This window comes from Mobula birostris, chromosome 17, assembly GCF_030028105.1.
Source record: "Mobula birostris isolate sMobBir1 chromosome 17, sMobBir1.hap1, whole genome shotgun sequence".
NCBI classification, from domain to species: domain Eukaryota; kingdom Metazoa; phylum Chordata; class Chondrichthyes; order Myliobatiformes; family Myliobatidae; genus Mobula; species Mobula birostris.
Genome location: NC_092386.1, coordinates 23,995,854 through 24,011,496, shown reverse-complemented (window position 1 = coordinate 24,011,496; position 15,643 = coordinate 23,995,854). Strand labels below are relative to the sequence as shown.

General features: G+C 41.3%; 1 protein-coding gene and 1 pseudogene across 1 annotated transcript in view; one reads left to right on the top strand and one right to left on the bottom strand.

Moving 5' to 3' along the window:
* Positions 1 to 7,996: 7,996 nt before the first annotated feature.
* The window catches only part of LOC140211554 (adenomatous polyposis coli protein-like), a 188,189-nt gene continuing 180,542 nt past the window's right edge, over positions 7,997 to 15,643 (bottom strand). Inside the window, 2 exon segments of the mRNA XM_072281384.1 lie at positions 7,997 to 12,010; positions 12,012 to 15,519. Of these exon segments, the coding sequence (XP_072137485.1) occupies positions 11,663 to 12,010; positions 12,012 to 15,519 (3,856 nt within the window). The 3' untranslated portion in view covers positions 7,997 to 11,662.
* Positions 8,110 to 10,174, top strand: LOC140211353 (adenomatous polyposis coli protein-like; annotated as a pseudogene).

Sequence of the window (15,643 nt, the reverse complement as noted above, 5' to 3'; positions counted from 1 at the left end):
TCCATCAATCACAGGATTGAGTTTAAGAGGCAAGAGGTAATGTTGCAACTATATAGGACCCTGGTCAGACCCCACTTGGAGCACTGTGCTCAACTCTGGTCGCCTCACTACAGGAAGGATGTGGAAACCATAGAAAGGGTGCAGAGGAGATTTATAAGGATGTCGCCTAGATTGTGGAGCATGCCTTATGAGAATAGGTTGAGTGAACTCGGCCTTTTCACCTTGGAGCGACGGAGGATGAGAGGTGACCTGATAGAGGTGTACAAGATGATGAGGGGCATTGATCATGTGGATAGTCAGAGGCTTTTTCCGAGGGTTGAAATGGCTAGCACAAGAGGGAATAGTTTAAGGTGCTCGGAAGTAAGTACAGAGATATCAGGGTTAAGTTTTTTTACGCAGAGAGTGGTGAGTACGTAGAATGGGCTGCCAGCAGCGGTGGTGGAGGTGGAAACGATAGGGTCTTTGAAGAGACTCCTGGATAGGTACATGGAGCTTAGAAAAATAGAGGGCTATGGGTAAACCTAGGTAGTTCTAAGGTAAGGACATGTTCGGCACAGCTTTGTGCTGTAGGTTTTCTATGTTTCTGGTGAGGTTCTAGCACAAGCTGAGTGGTGGCTTTTCAACAATTGAAAATGTTTGTTAGTTTTGGAGAAAGTGCAAGAGAGTAATTTTAAGACTTATTTTGATGTTCAACTCCCCCTAGTGGTAGTAATAGAGTAACTGTCCAGAGAAATTACACGTTAAGCTGCTCAACTGTGAGCTTTTGCACAAAACCAAGTGGCAATTATGGCAAGGAGGCTAAAATCTAGAAGCCAATTTCAAACCAAAAAAGACATTTTAAAATACAGTACTGCTTAAACACAAACTAAAGTATGCACAAGGATGACGAAAACATTAAAAAATGATCATCTTAGAGTGACATGACATGGAAACAGAGTGTTCAGTCCACCATCTGCAAGAGGTGACACAATTGAGTTATATAACATTAAGAAGCATATACATAGGGGGGCAGAGTGTAGGGAACTTTTCTCCCTTTTCAGAGGTGAATACAACTAGAGGACATAGATTTAGGGGAAGTGGCAAGAAATTTAAAGGGGATCTGAGGGGGACTTTTTTCACCCAGGGAGTGGTGAGGACCTGGAATGTACCACTGGAGAGAGTTGTGGAAACAGAGTTGCTGGGAGAATTTAAGAAGTGACTTGTGAGCAATTAAATTAACTTGACATAGAAGGCTACAGAGTAAGTGTTGCAAGATGGCCTTAATACAGATGGACAGCCCCATCTTAGTGAAAGCACAGTTCAAAATTAACTTTGTCATATGTACGTAAACACATACAGAGAAATACATTGTTTGCTTAAAATCAAATCAGTGAGGATTGTGTGGAGTAGCCCTCAAGTGTTGCCAAGCTTCCAGCACCAGCGTAGCAACTCACTAACCCTAACCATACATCTTCAGAATCTGGGAGGAAACTGGAGTGTCCTGAGGAAGTCCATTGGGTCACAGGGATAATGTCCGAACCCCTTACAGTGGTGGGAATCAAAATTCGATCTTACAGCCGATGCTGTAAAACATTGTGCTAATCATTATGTTACTGAACTGCCCAGCATGGGACGAGAGATGCACATGAATCAAGGAAGTGAACAGTCTGGTTCAGTTTTCAGACATTGGCCAAGAAGGATGGAGTTGAACACTTAAAAAAAATTCCAGATGCTGGAAATTTTAAAAGATAAATAGGAAATGTTGGAAATGCACAGGACAGGTAGCATCTGTGGAAAGAAAAACAATGACTGGTTCAGGCCAAAGATCTTTCAATAGAACTGGGAAACAGAGAAAATAAGGATGGGGAAGGGACAGATAAAAGAAAGAATATCTATAAGAATGCAAGGCCCAGTTTGTTTAGATGATCCCAAAGATGAAGGTTTTGCTCTAAGTAAGAACTGCAATTCAATTGTAAACAAAGTGGGAGATTGGAACCTTGATTGGATGAGGACTGAATCAGGAGGGATGAACTACAGGGGTATAAATACCACCCGACTAGACACGCCCAGGCATCATCCCTGATGAAGATGGTGGAGCTTGTCATCAAAACATCGGTTATAATTGATACCTGTACCCAGCTGGAAGCCTGAGAAATTTATTCATCACTAGATCCTTTATCCCATCGTTACTTAAGTTGTCTGGTTAATAGGATACTAAAGGCAGTTGAGGAGGTGGGGGGAATATAGTCACGGACTCTATATCAGTCGTGGATGAGTGTGTCCCTACCAAGTCATTCAGAGTCTTCCCTAACCAGAAACCCTGGATGAATCAAGAGATCCACAATCTGCTGATCGTCAGATCGGTGGTGTTCGTGTCTGGAGACCAAGAAAAATACAAAAGGTCCAGGTATGACCTCTGGAAAGCCATCTCACATATGAAGTGGTAATTCCAAACCAAACCTGAGTTTCAGAAGGATGCTTGATAGCTTTGGCAGGGCTTGAACGCTAACAGCTGCTAGTGAGGAAAATAACAACAGGATTTCACTTCCAAATAAGCTTAATGCCTTTTATGCTTGCTTTGACCAATGAAACATCAAGGCACCTTCACAAAGTCCCACAGCCCCCAGTGACCCTGTGATTTCAGACTCTGAGACCAATGTGAGAGCAACCTTCAGGAGGGTAAACCCTTGGAAAGCATCTGACTCTGACAGGGTATCTGGCCATTTACTGAAGACCTGAGCTAATCAGCTGGCTGGAGTGTTCACTGATATCTTTAACCTCTCGCTTCAGTAACTTTTGGTACCCACTTGCTTCAAGCAGGCTTCAGTTATACCCATGCACAAAAAGCATGTGGTAATCTGCTTCAATGACTATCAACCAGTAGAACTTATATTCACAGTGATGAAGTGCTTTGAGAGATTGGTGATGAAACATATGAACTCCTGGCCGAGGTGCAACTTGGATCCGCTCCAATTTGTCTACTGTTACAACAGGTCAACAGCAGAAGCCATTTCATTGACTTATCAATCAACCCTGAAACACCTGGAGAGTGAAGATGCATACTCTTCATTTACTACAGCTCTGCATTGAACATCAACAAAATTGAACATCTTAAAACTACACAGTAGATTTCAAGACCTAGACCTCAATACCTCAGTACAACTCCAATGCCATATTTAAGTTTAGTGATGACACTATTATCTTTGACAGAATCTCAGGTGGTGATGAATTAGTATAAAGGAGAGAGATTGAAAGTCTGGCTGAATGGTACCACAATAACCTGTCACTAAATATCAGCAAGACCAAAGAGCAGTTTATTGTCCACAGGAGTAGGAAACCAGAGGTCCATGAGTCAGTCCTTATCAGAAGATAAAGCAATATTAAATTTCTCGATGTTATCATTTCTGTGGATCTGTCCTGGGTTTGGCATGTAATGGCCTTTACAAAGAAGGCACTTTCTTACAAGTTTACAAAGATTCTGCATGCCATCTAAAACTTTGACAAAGTTCTATAGACGCGTGGAGAGTATACTGATGGCTTCATCATGGCCTGGTATGTTAGTACACCAATGCTTTTAAAAGGAAAAGCCTACAAAATGTAATGGATATAGCCCAGCAGATACAGTCCATCACAGGTAAAGCTTTCTCCACCATAGAGCACATCCCAAGGAGAGCTGATGCAGGAAAGCAGCCTCCATCATCAAGGACCCCCACCATCCAAGCCATGCTCTCCTCTCATAGCTGCAATCTCATAGCTTGTGGGCAGATTTAGAAGAGCTGTTGGGAGTGGTTTAAATTAATATGGTAGGGGGATGGGAACCAGTATGCTTGAGCTGAGGATGAGCCAGCAGGTTTACAAGTAGATGATGGTTGTAACATGAATGTAAGGAAGGACAAACCAGTGATTGGGTAGAAATGCAGACAGAGTAAAGAGTTAAATTGTACCACAGAAACAAAATTCAAAAGGGCGAAGAATGCACGACTGAATGTGCTGTATTTAAATATGCGTAGCATTTGGAATAGGGTGGACAAACTCGTGGTGCAATTAGATATTTGCCAGTATGATGTTGTGGTCCTCATTGAGTCATGGCTGAAAGAAGGTCATAGTTGGGAGCTTATTGTTGAAGAATATACTTTGTATCGAAAGGACAGGCAGGAAGGTATAGGTGGTGGTGTGGCTCTGTTGGTAAGAGATGGAATTATGTCTTTAGAAAGAGGTGACAGAGGGACAGAGAATCTTTAAACTTTGTGGGTGGAGTTAAGAAACTGCAAGGGTTAAAAAAAATTATGGGAATTATATGTAGACTTCCAAATAGTCAAGATATGGGGTTGAGATTGCAAAAACAGCTGGAAAAGGCATGCAATAAGGGTATTGACACAATTGTAATGGGGGGGCATCAATATGCATGGGGACTGGGAAAATTAGGTTGGTGTCAGATCACGAGAGGGGGAATTTGTTGCACATCTACGAGATGGCTGTTTAGAGCAGCTTGTGCTTGAGCCTACTAGGGAAAAGGCTATCTTAGATTAGGTGTTGTGTAATAACCCAGATCTTATTGGGGAGCTTAACATAAAGGTACCCTTAGGAGGCAGTGATCACAACATGATTGAATTTGAGAGGCAGAAGCATAACTCACATGTATCAGTATCACAATGGAATAAAGGGAATTACAGAGGCATGAGAGAGGAGCTTGCTCCGGTGGATTGGAGGAGGATACTGCTGGGGATGACAGCAGAGCAAGATGGCTGAAGCTTCTGGGAATAGTCCACAACACACAGAATTGACATGTCTCAGAGAGGAAGAAGTTCTCAAAATGACAGAGGTGGGCAACTGTGGCTGACAAAGGAAGTTAAGGATACATAAAAACCAAGGAAAGGGCATATAAGGTAGCAAGTGAGTGGGAAGTTGCTTGGTTGGGAAGTTTTTAAAATCCAACAAAAGGCAACTAAAAAGCTGTAAGAAGGGTGAAGATTAAATATGAGGGCAGACCAGCCAATAATATAAAGCAGGACACCAAAATTTTTTTCAGTTATATAGAGGGAAAGGGAGGTGAGAGTTGATATTGGATGAACTTAATGGGTACTTTGCATCTGTCTTCACTGTGGAAGACACCAGCAGTGTGTCAGAGAACTGTGAGTGTCAGGGAGCAGGAATGAGTGCCATTGCTATTACAAAGGAAAAAGCGCTAGGCAAACTCAAAGGTCTTAAAGTGGATAAGTCACCTGGGTCAGATGGACTACATCCCAGATTCCTGAGAGAAGTTACTGAAGAGATAACGGATGCATTCGTCATGATCTTACAAGAATCACTTAATTCTGGCATAGTCCTGGAGGATTGGAAGATTGCAAATCTCACGCCACTCTTTAAGAAGGCAGGAAGGCAAAAGAAAGGAAATTATCGGTGTTAGCCTAACCTCCGTGGTTGGTAAAATGTTGGTATTAAGGATGAGGTTTCGAGGTATTTGGAGACTAATGATAAAATGAGTCAAAGTCAGCATGGTCTCTGTAAAGGGAAATCCTGCCTGACAAATCTGTTAGCTCTTTGAGGAAGTGACAAGCAGGGTGAACAAAGGAAAGGAAGTGCATGTTATTTACTAGGATTTTTAGACGTTATTTGATATGGTGCTTAACAAGATGTTACAGGGAAGATACTATGGTGTTACAAGAAAGATACTGGCATGGATAACAGAATGGCTGACAGGCAGGAGGCAGTAAGTGGCAATAAAAGGGGCCTTTTCTGGTTGGCTGCCAGTGACTAGTGGTGTTCCTCAGGGGGTCAGTATTGGGACCACTGCTTTTCACGTTGTTTGTCAATGATTTAGATAATGGAATTGATGGCTTTGTGGCAAAGTTTGCGGATGATATGAAGATAGGTTGAGGGGTAGGTAGTGCTGAGGAAGTAAAGCGATTGTAGCAGGACTTAAAGACAAATTGGAAGAATGGACAAAAAGTGGCAGATGGAATAGTGTTGGGAAATGTATGATAATGTATTCTGGTAAAAGGAACAACAGTGCAGACTGGGGAGAAAATTCAAACATCAGAGGTGCAGAGGGACTTAGGAGTCCTTGTGTAAGATTCCTAGGTTTAGTCTGTGATAAAGAAGGCAAAAGCAATGTTGGCATTTATTTCAAGGGGAATAGAATATAAAAGCAAAGAGATAATGCAGAGCCTTTATAGCACACTAGTCAGGTCGCACTTGGAGTATTGTCAACAGTTTTGAGCCCTGTATCTCAGAAAGGATGTGTCGTCATTGGAGAGAGTCCAGAGGAGGTTCATGAGGATGATTCTGGGCATGAAGGGGTTAACATATGAGGAGTGTTTGGTATCTTTGGGACTGGAATTTAGAAGAATGTGGCACACCTCATTGAAACCTACCAAATGTTGAAAGGACTAGACAGGGTGGATATGGAGAGGATGTTTTCTTTGGTAGGGGTATCCAGAACTACAGGGCACAGCCTCAAAATTTTAGAACAGAGGTAAGGAGGAATCTTTTTAGTCAGAGAGTGTTAAATCTGTGGAATGCCTTGCCACAGACTGCGGTGGAGATCAAATCCATGGGTATGTTAAGGCGGAAGTTGATAGTTTCCTGATCAGTCAAGGCATCAAAGGATATGGCAAGAAGGCAGGTGTATGGGGTTGAGTGGGATCAGCTATCATGGAATGACAAAGCAGACTCGATGGACTGAATGGCCTAATTCTGCTCCAATGTCCTATGGTCTTATCAGGAAAAAGGCATGGGATCCTCTGGTCCCACAATCAGGTTTGTTTCCTCTCAACCATCAGGCTCTTGATCCACAGGGAATAAACTTCACTCACCCCCATCACTGAACCATTCCTATAAGCTATAGATTCGACAACTATTCTCAATATTTATTGCTTATTTACTTATTATTGTGTTTTTTTTTCTTTTTGCATTTGCAGTTTGTTGCATTTGCCAATTGGTTGTTTATCCATCTTTGCTTTGTGTCATTTTTCATTGATTATCTTGTGTTTCCTTGTAATTGTGCACAAGAAAATGAATCTCAGGGTTGTATACTGTGACACATATGAACTTCGGTAATAAAGTTACTTTGACTTTGATTAATATTGTGAAACATAGGTCATATCTGTTGCTGAAACCTGGAAAAAAAGAATGCTAGTGATGTCCAGAAGTGTTTGGGGAGAATGAAAAAGTTAAAATTAGAAATGGATAGCATTGCAGCCTGGTCTGATACAAACAGAATTAGCAAATTGATGAATTCTGTGAAGAAAAACCTGTTATGTGCCTAAATGGAGGTGGAAGGCATTGCTCTCCCAGATTATGTTTGTAAAGGGCAAGCCACAGACAAATAAATTTAGAGTGGGAATGTGACCTGAGTCCTCTCACTTTTCCAATTCTGATAAAGGATCTTTGACCAGAAACATTAACTGTTTTCCTTTCCCTGGATGAGCAGTTTCACCAAATGTTCATAAAGAAAACAATGGAGTTTTTCCTAGGTGATGCTGTCAAGGGGAAATGTGCAACTTGGAAAAAGACTATGGATCTCTGGGAGAACAGAGCAAGAAGGAGTCTTGTTGAATCTCTGGCCATGACTGGATAGATAAAAATGAAACAGATGAAAGATAACAGTCTAAGATAAGAATCTTTGGTCTTTTCTATCATGATCTACAATCACATATTAACCTAAAGGTATGCAGATTATTAGGTTAATTAGCTACAGTAAATTCCCCCAAGTGCAGATGGCCGGTGGAAGATTTGGGATACTAATGCGTGTAGAAAAGTGGATTATAGGTGGAGGAGTGGGTAAGTAGAATTGATACGAAGAGTCAGAGTTGGCGTGGAACCAATGGGCTGAATGACCTCCGAATTGTGGAGAAGTATGAAGCAATCATATGGAAAGTCACAGCTATATCTCTCCAGCCCCTCCAGCCTGTTAGTGGGTCAAATTGAAATTGCGGATGAGAAATTTCTTTGTACGCTGGTTCGCTGGAACATCTTATCCACAAGAATTCAAGTGACACAAAAATTAATACATACAGTAATAATTTATTTTGAAATGTTCATTTAGTTCTTCTGAAATACTTTGTATCATTCGTAAAAGAGTAGCCATCTGACCTCAAATAACAATATACAACAAGTTACAGCATAGTAATGGCTCTATCTACTTTTCTGGTAAAACCTAGGTCAGGAAAAAAATACTCCAGTCCAAAGCTGCAAACAAAATCCCTTAGTCAACAATCTACTGATAAAGTTCAACCAAGTCAAAAATCTGTGTCAGGGAGAAGGCAGTCAAAATCTGCTGTACAGAGGCAGGCCATTTTCTCTCAAACACCAAAGGACAACCATGACCAGCAAACAGTGACTGATGAAAAAATGCAAAATTTTGCCATTGAAGATACTCCTGTCTGCTTTTCTCGTAATTCATCATTAAGTTCACTTAGTGATATTGACCAGGAGAATAATAATAAAAAAACAGTACAGCATTCTGAACAGGGAGAACACACAAGTAGCCAAGTTGCAGTAAACAGACCACCAGCATCTGGCTATGCCCCCAAGTCATTTCATGTTGAAGACACACCAGTGTGTTTCTCTAGAAATAGCTCCCTTAGCTCTCTTAGCACAGATTCTGAAGATGACCTTCTCCAAGAATGCATCAGTTCAGCTATGGCGAAGAAGGAAAAGCTCCTTGCAAAAGGCAAGAGTAACTGGGAAAATACGGGAAGTGATACCTCAGCAGCATCAGCAGAGGAGATGAATAAGTCGATGAATTTAAGAGATCAAGGCAAAGCCCCATTTCAGAGCAAGCTTTCTCTCCAGATTCTGAAAGTTTTGATTGGAAAGCCATTCAAGAGGGTGCTAATTCTATAGTCAGTAGCTTGCATCAGGCTGCTGCCTGCCTGTCAAGGCAGGGCTCTTCTGATTCTGACTCCATTCTCTCCCTCAAATCTGGTATTTCCTTAGGGTCACCCTTTCATCTTACACCTGATCAGGAAGAAAAACCATTCACTTCTAATAAGGGCCCTAAAATAGTGAAACCTAGTGATAAAATCACCAGTGACATAGAAAGAACGAAGAAGAAAATGTTAAAGCAATTCGCGGAGGAAAAAGAGTCTATAAAAGTTTAATAACTGGGAAGGCCCGTTCTAATATTGAGACTCCTACCAACCAGCCAAAAAACTCCCAACAGGCAAATATGCCAATGATCTCACGCGGAAGGACCATGATTCACATACCTGGTGTAAGGAACAGTTCACCTAGCACTAGCCCTATTCCGCAGATGCCACCTAAAAATATAACCTCTAAAAGTCCAAACTCTGGGCAGAGCTCAAGTCATTCATCAAGAGGTATTAAAACTCCATTAAAATTAGAGTCAAGTCCAATAGGCAAGCAAACAGTTGGTCAGGGAGCATCCAGCAGCAAAGGATCTTCTAGATCAGAATCTAGAGATTCTACTCCTTCTAGACCCTCCCAGCAGTCATTATCTAGACCCATGCAATCTCCTGGTAGGAATTCCATATCTCCAGGGAGAAATGGGATCAGCCCTTCCAACAAAATGTCACAGCTTCCAAGAACATCCTCTCCAAGTACTGCCTCAGCTAAACCGTCAGGATCAGGAAAAATGTCCTACACATCTCCAGGCAGACCATTACAACAGGCCACACCAAAGCAAACAAGCCTAGGAAAGGGCACACCTTCTATAACCAGAAGTGAGTCTCATTCTAAAGGTCTAAGCCAGAGTAGCAGCAGCACCGTACCGGGAAAAAGAGTAGAATTTTCAAGAATGTCTTCAACAAAATCCAGTGGCAGTGAGTCTGACAGATCTGAAAGGCCTACATTAATGCGCCAGTCAACATTTATGAAAGAAGCCCCAAGTCCAACTTTGAGAAGAAAGTTAGAAGAATCTACTTCTTTTGAAACTTTATTTCCACCTTCTAGGCCTACATCACCAAGATCACAAACTCAGACTCCAGTTTTAAGTCCATCCCAGCATTTGGATGTGATGCCCAGTCATTTACTAAACCAAACCAGTAGTTGGAGAAAAGTGCCTCCAAACCAGAATCTCTCTGCAGAACAGCTGGAAGGGCGACCTATGCGGAAACATGACATAGCTCGATCTCATTCTGAGAGTCCTTCAAGGCTTCCAGTCAATAGATCAGGTACATGGAAGCGTGAACATAGCAAGCATTCCTCATCCCTTCCTCGTGTTAGCACGTAGCGTAGAACGGGGAGTTCTTCATCAATTCTGTCAGCTTCTTCGGAATCAAGTGAGAAGGCCAAAAGTGAAGATGAGAAACCACATCAGGGAAGTTGTGCACATGGTAGCAAACAAGGCAAGGAAAACCCCGTTCCTCTGAGAGGAACTTGGAGGAAAATTAAAGATAATGAAATTCCACAAATAAACAGCCATGTTCAGAATAATTCAACTGGACATAGCACTGAAAGCAAAAAATTAGTTTACCAGATGGCATGCCCTTGTATCAAAAACTGAGGATGTCTGGGTGAGAATCGAAGACCGCCCAATAAATAACCCTCGCCCTGGAAGGTCTCCAACAGGTAATACACCACCAGTTATTGATGATTTGCCTGAAAAGATGTGCCCAAATGATGACGAAGGTTCAGGTGATGCACAGAACAAACCATCTTCAGAACACAGAACTCTTCCTCACGGTTTGAGAATGGAAAAATGTTTAAATTCACTTACTCATTTGGATAGTCCAGAAAAAAAGGCGGCAGAAACAAGATCTGCTATGAACAGTTCTGCTACCTCACCAGAAACTGAGACTACAATTGTCACTGAGCGTACCCCCTTCAGTTCAAACAGCTCAAGCAAGCACAACTCACCAAGTGGTACAGTTGCTGCAAGAGTAACTCCTTTCAACTATATATCCAGCCCTCGAAAGAGTATCGCAGATAATAGCACGACACGGCCATCACAAATTCCAATGCCTGTAAACAACAACAGCAAAAGGAAGGAGAGCTCTAAACCTGAAGCTACTGACTCTAGTGGAAATCAAAGCCCTAAACATCAGTCTGGATCCTATTTAGTAACTTCTGTTTGAAATAACATTGGTTGTATAAAAGTGGTTCATTATGTATGATTTTTTTGGAACAACTATCTGACATTTGAAGTTATGTTTTACAAAAATTATTGCTCAACTAAGATGCTCTTGTAAATATCCGCTTTTTTTCTTCGCAGAGGGACTTTGTTAAGGAAGCCATATTTGTTACAAAACTATATTATTGCTGGACATTTGGTTGGGAAGTTTGACATTATTCCTACAGCTGTCAAAGACAACAATGTACAGTCAGTTTTACTTGTATTATGTATGAAGAGTTCCTGCCATGATCCCTTTATGTATTGCTTGGCTTATGTAACTTAAAAAAATACTTGGAAATAGTCTAGATAAATCCATTAAAATATATCAATCATGTTCAACATTTTAACAGCAAAAAAAGGTCAGGGAGTTTTAAAAAAATAGATATTTAATTACATGCAAAAAAGTGAATGAGGTGTATTAATATTCCACGTTAGTAATTGTGAAGTTTCCTAATCCTCTAGGTAATCATGCAGCTGTGAAATTCACAGCCATACGATTTCTGGTGCAACAGCCTTCCCCAGCCTGCTCATGTGCATGATCGGATCGGACGGTATGTTGTCTGAAGCAATGACTCAATCTTGTGATCACATGATGTGCACAGATAGCTACAGTGTACTAATGTACACTGCTGTGTGTGTGCTGCAAAAAGAGATTGTCTGTAACCTGCTGTTACAACTTTTTACATCACTGGAAACATTGTCCTTTTTGCCCTTTTGTTTTTTTAATTCTGCTTTTTCTTTTGTGAGATCAGTGTCATCGTCATCAAAGTCGAGTGAACTGAGGGAATCATTTCGGGAAAAGCAATATGGAGTTCCTTCAATTGGAGTATAATGATGTGGAGAGTCAAATGCAAAGCCTCCACGCACACGGTTATCGTTACTAGGTGGCTTATCTTGAAAATCCCCAGCAATGTTTTTTGTAACTTGCTTTTTGCCACCTTTCTCGATGTCTCCTGTGTTCTGTGGAGGGATCTTCAGCATTGAAGCTACTTTCAGGATCAGGTATGGATGGACGTTGTAATGAACGTACCTTGCACTCATTGTTCTGAGACAATGGCTTCATTGGAGATGTTGGGTTTTGTTTTTCTGCCTCTTGTGGATTTGCACTGTTCAAAGAATTTGATGTTTGTTGAACTTGGCTCATCACTTTTTTAATTCTGAAGGGTTTATGGCTCTTTCCTTTTGGCATAGCAGAGTTTATACATTCAGCTAAAATATCACCTTCCTCCATTTTGTCATCTTGCCCTGACTGGGCAGTAGTAAGACCTTTTGCTGTCTCTGCATCATCCATATTCCTGCCTTCAGTAGGTATGGTATCTCTCTTCTCCAACACTGTAGATTCAGACGCAGGCTGAATAGCCTCTGAACTTACCAATTCATTTGGAGGTGACTCAATGGTGAGGTCACTTAGAGATGTTGCTGTTGAAAAGTTTATTGGAGTCCCCTCAACACAGTAAACTCGTGGCATATCTTCTCTAAATATGTCATGGTTAAAACTGACGTGCTTTTGAGAATGAACTCTATTTTGATTAGAAAGCAATTTGTACACAGGCAATTGACTTGGTTTTCTTGCTACAGGAGGTGGTATCCGTGATGTAGTACTAGCAGCAGTTTTCTTAGCTTTACTTGAAGATTTAGTTGGCATGGCTGAATTTATGCATTCTTCTAAGATATCAATATCATCATCATCATCGTCGTCGTCCAGTATATCTTTCTCAGGTTCTGCAGATTTCTCTACTTTACGTTTATTTTTCTCAGTTACATCTTCTTTCTTAACAATCTCTTCATTCTTGTGATCATCTTCATAAACAGGAGGCATTACTGTGAGCTCAAGATCCTTCTGAATAAACGGCTCATCCAGGCTAAGAGCGCTTAAGCTTGATGCACATGAGAATCCATCTGGAGTGTTTTCTGTGGCAAAATGCATCAGACAATCACCATCCTGAGGAATCTGGACTCTCTGAACTGCTTCATTCACAGCCTCCTGCCGTTGGCCAACCTCTCTGCTCTTAACATTAGTCTGATCCTTGATTTTATGTGCATCTCTCTTTAGCTGAGCTGGCTGGGGCGGAGGAGTCTTACTTCTACTTGGAGGCATTGTCTGTCCTGGACTGTCTGGAAGATCACTTGGGCTTATAACTCCACTAACCATTTCACTGCAAGGTTCACTCTGAATGGAGCTAGCAATTGACTGACTTTCAAAGCTTCCCAATGAACTGACAGAACTGCATCTACTAAACACCAAAGGAGTTTCCTGCACATAATGTTCTGGTGGACTTTTCGGAGTCTGAGCCCCACTCTTCGATGGTGATTTTGCACCTGAAGAGAACTCAACAGCTTTTTGACGACCAATATCAGGTTGAGACACATTAGTGGCCTGCAACCTATTCTGTTTCATTCGGGTATGATATGAAGTAGAGGAAGCCTCACTTATTGTTGTTTCAACAGGTAGCTGTCCATTATTTTCCTTGAGGTCAATGATCTGCAGAGTGGTGCCATCATCTGCTACACGTTTGGTTTGGCTACGACCCTCCATCTCATCCTCTGACGACAAGGAAGAAAGTGAACTACACCTTGAAAAACAAATAGGAGTATCCTCCACACAGTAAGTTTGCATGGTTTCTTGGTTAATTGAAGGAGCCTTACAAGTGGTTGGTTTCTGAACAGTAGGAGCAGCAGTTGTTCTTGTTTGTGCAGGGCTGGGATGAAGTCGTCTCCATTGGCTGGTAGTGTTGATATTGGAACTTGGTGTGTTTCCACAACTTGATGATGCATGGTCTTTTGTTGTGTTTTGAACTGAAGGACCTTTTGAATATATAAAAGGTTGTCTCTGTGAAGAGGGAGGCACTTCTGTAGCATATTTCAAACTATAATCGATTGGCTGTTCGACATGGTGTTCCTCCTCTGTAAACTTCATACTATAATTTGTGGACCTGTCCTCTTCCCCCTCAGGCTGTTCCTCTTCAGAGTAACGCTGACCATATTTGGTTGGTTTGTCATCTTCATAGTCATCCACTTGGCAAACAGATGGATTAATTTTTTGGTTCATTCTGTGTTCAGAGTCAACTCTAATTTGATCAGAACTGTTATGTGCCCTGGTACTATAAGAACAATCTGACTGACTAAATCGAGGTTGGAATTTAATATGCCCTTCCTCTCCACTGCAGGTGTTTTCACAAAAAATAGAATATCCAGAGGGTTGACTTCTAGACTGCTTATGTTCATTTCTTTTCATCTCTTCTTCTACAATATGCTTCTGGTGTGCCCATTGTTCATTTTGTGACGGGCTCTGTCGGCCAGAATTTAACTGTTCATCTGAGTATTTGAGACTGTAGTTAATTGGTGTATCCAGTTCCGCATCATTGTCTTCCAAATGATTGGCATTGTGAATTTTATTGGCAAGATCAGCTGGATATTTTCCATAATTGCAGAATTTGCTTTCATCACCCTCTGAGAAGGTTTCAATCGACGGCTTCATTTGCCCTCTTTTACCATATCCATCACTACTGCTAACACTATTTAAACTGTCATTTGATGACCTCCTGTACTCTGTTTTCCCATAAGGCATGGAGGTGGTTCTGTTGGGGTTTTCAGATTTACTATAGTTAAACATGTTAGGATGGGGATGAGATGATGAACCTCGTCTCATTCCAGTCCTGTCCTCTGGCAGACAGTGCAAATCAGAAGCTGACGGTGAATTCCTGTCCTCTGATGATAAATGCATACTTGATACCTCTTCCATGACCTTGGCTATTTGAGCTGTGGTGGCAGGCACCTGCCTCCCCAATCTTTTGGAAGGATCTGGTGCATTTTCAGGAGGAAAGGAAGCAGCATCTGGTCCTCTTCGATCTCTTTCTATGTTTCTCTCCTTTTCTGGTCTGGAGCTATCAACAGTTCCCCTGCTGTCTCTTGATGAATTCGGTAGCATTGAGGAAGTCATGTCAGGTGATAAGGCAGTCATGTTTCCAGTGTTGAAACTCTCTGACCTGCATACCCCATCATCAAGTCTACTAGAGTCTAAAACATATTCATTGTGTCTGCCCTGTTTGTGTCTTTGTCTGTTGCGATGAGATGCCTTGGGACTCAAGTTATCAATATTATCAAAAGTTTCTGATAACTGTTGAGCATCTAACTCTGCTTCCCGAGCTTTTTGTTTTCGAACATGCAGAGATGGTAGACTTGATCCTGGAGACATGATGTTGGCATCCTTGTATTTGGCAGGTCTGTTAGCCATCAGGTTCCTCAAAGCTGCAGCACTTCCCATTGCAATCATTTTGTGTTTAGAATGAATTAGATTTTTAAGCATGCTAACTGCTCCCATGTCCCACAAAGACTCTTGATCCTTGGCATTTCGAGCGGATAGATTCCAAAGGGTTCCACATGCATTGCTAACTATTGTCAGATTGTGAGATTTTAAGTGTTGCAGCAACGTCTGTAAGGAATTATTTTCTCTGAGGATTTGCCTGGGTAGAAAATAACATTTATTTAGATTGATATCTTCAAATCAAAAAATAACAGACCTATATTAAACTTAATAAATATGAACATATTTAATAGATCTAAACATTACACATTGTTAATTGATAG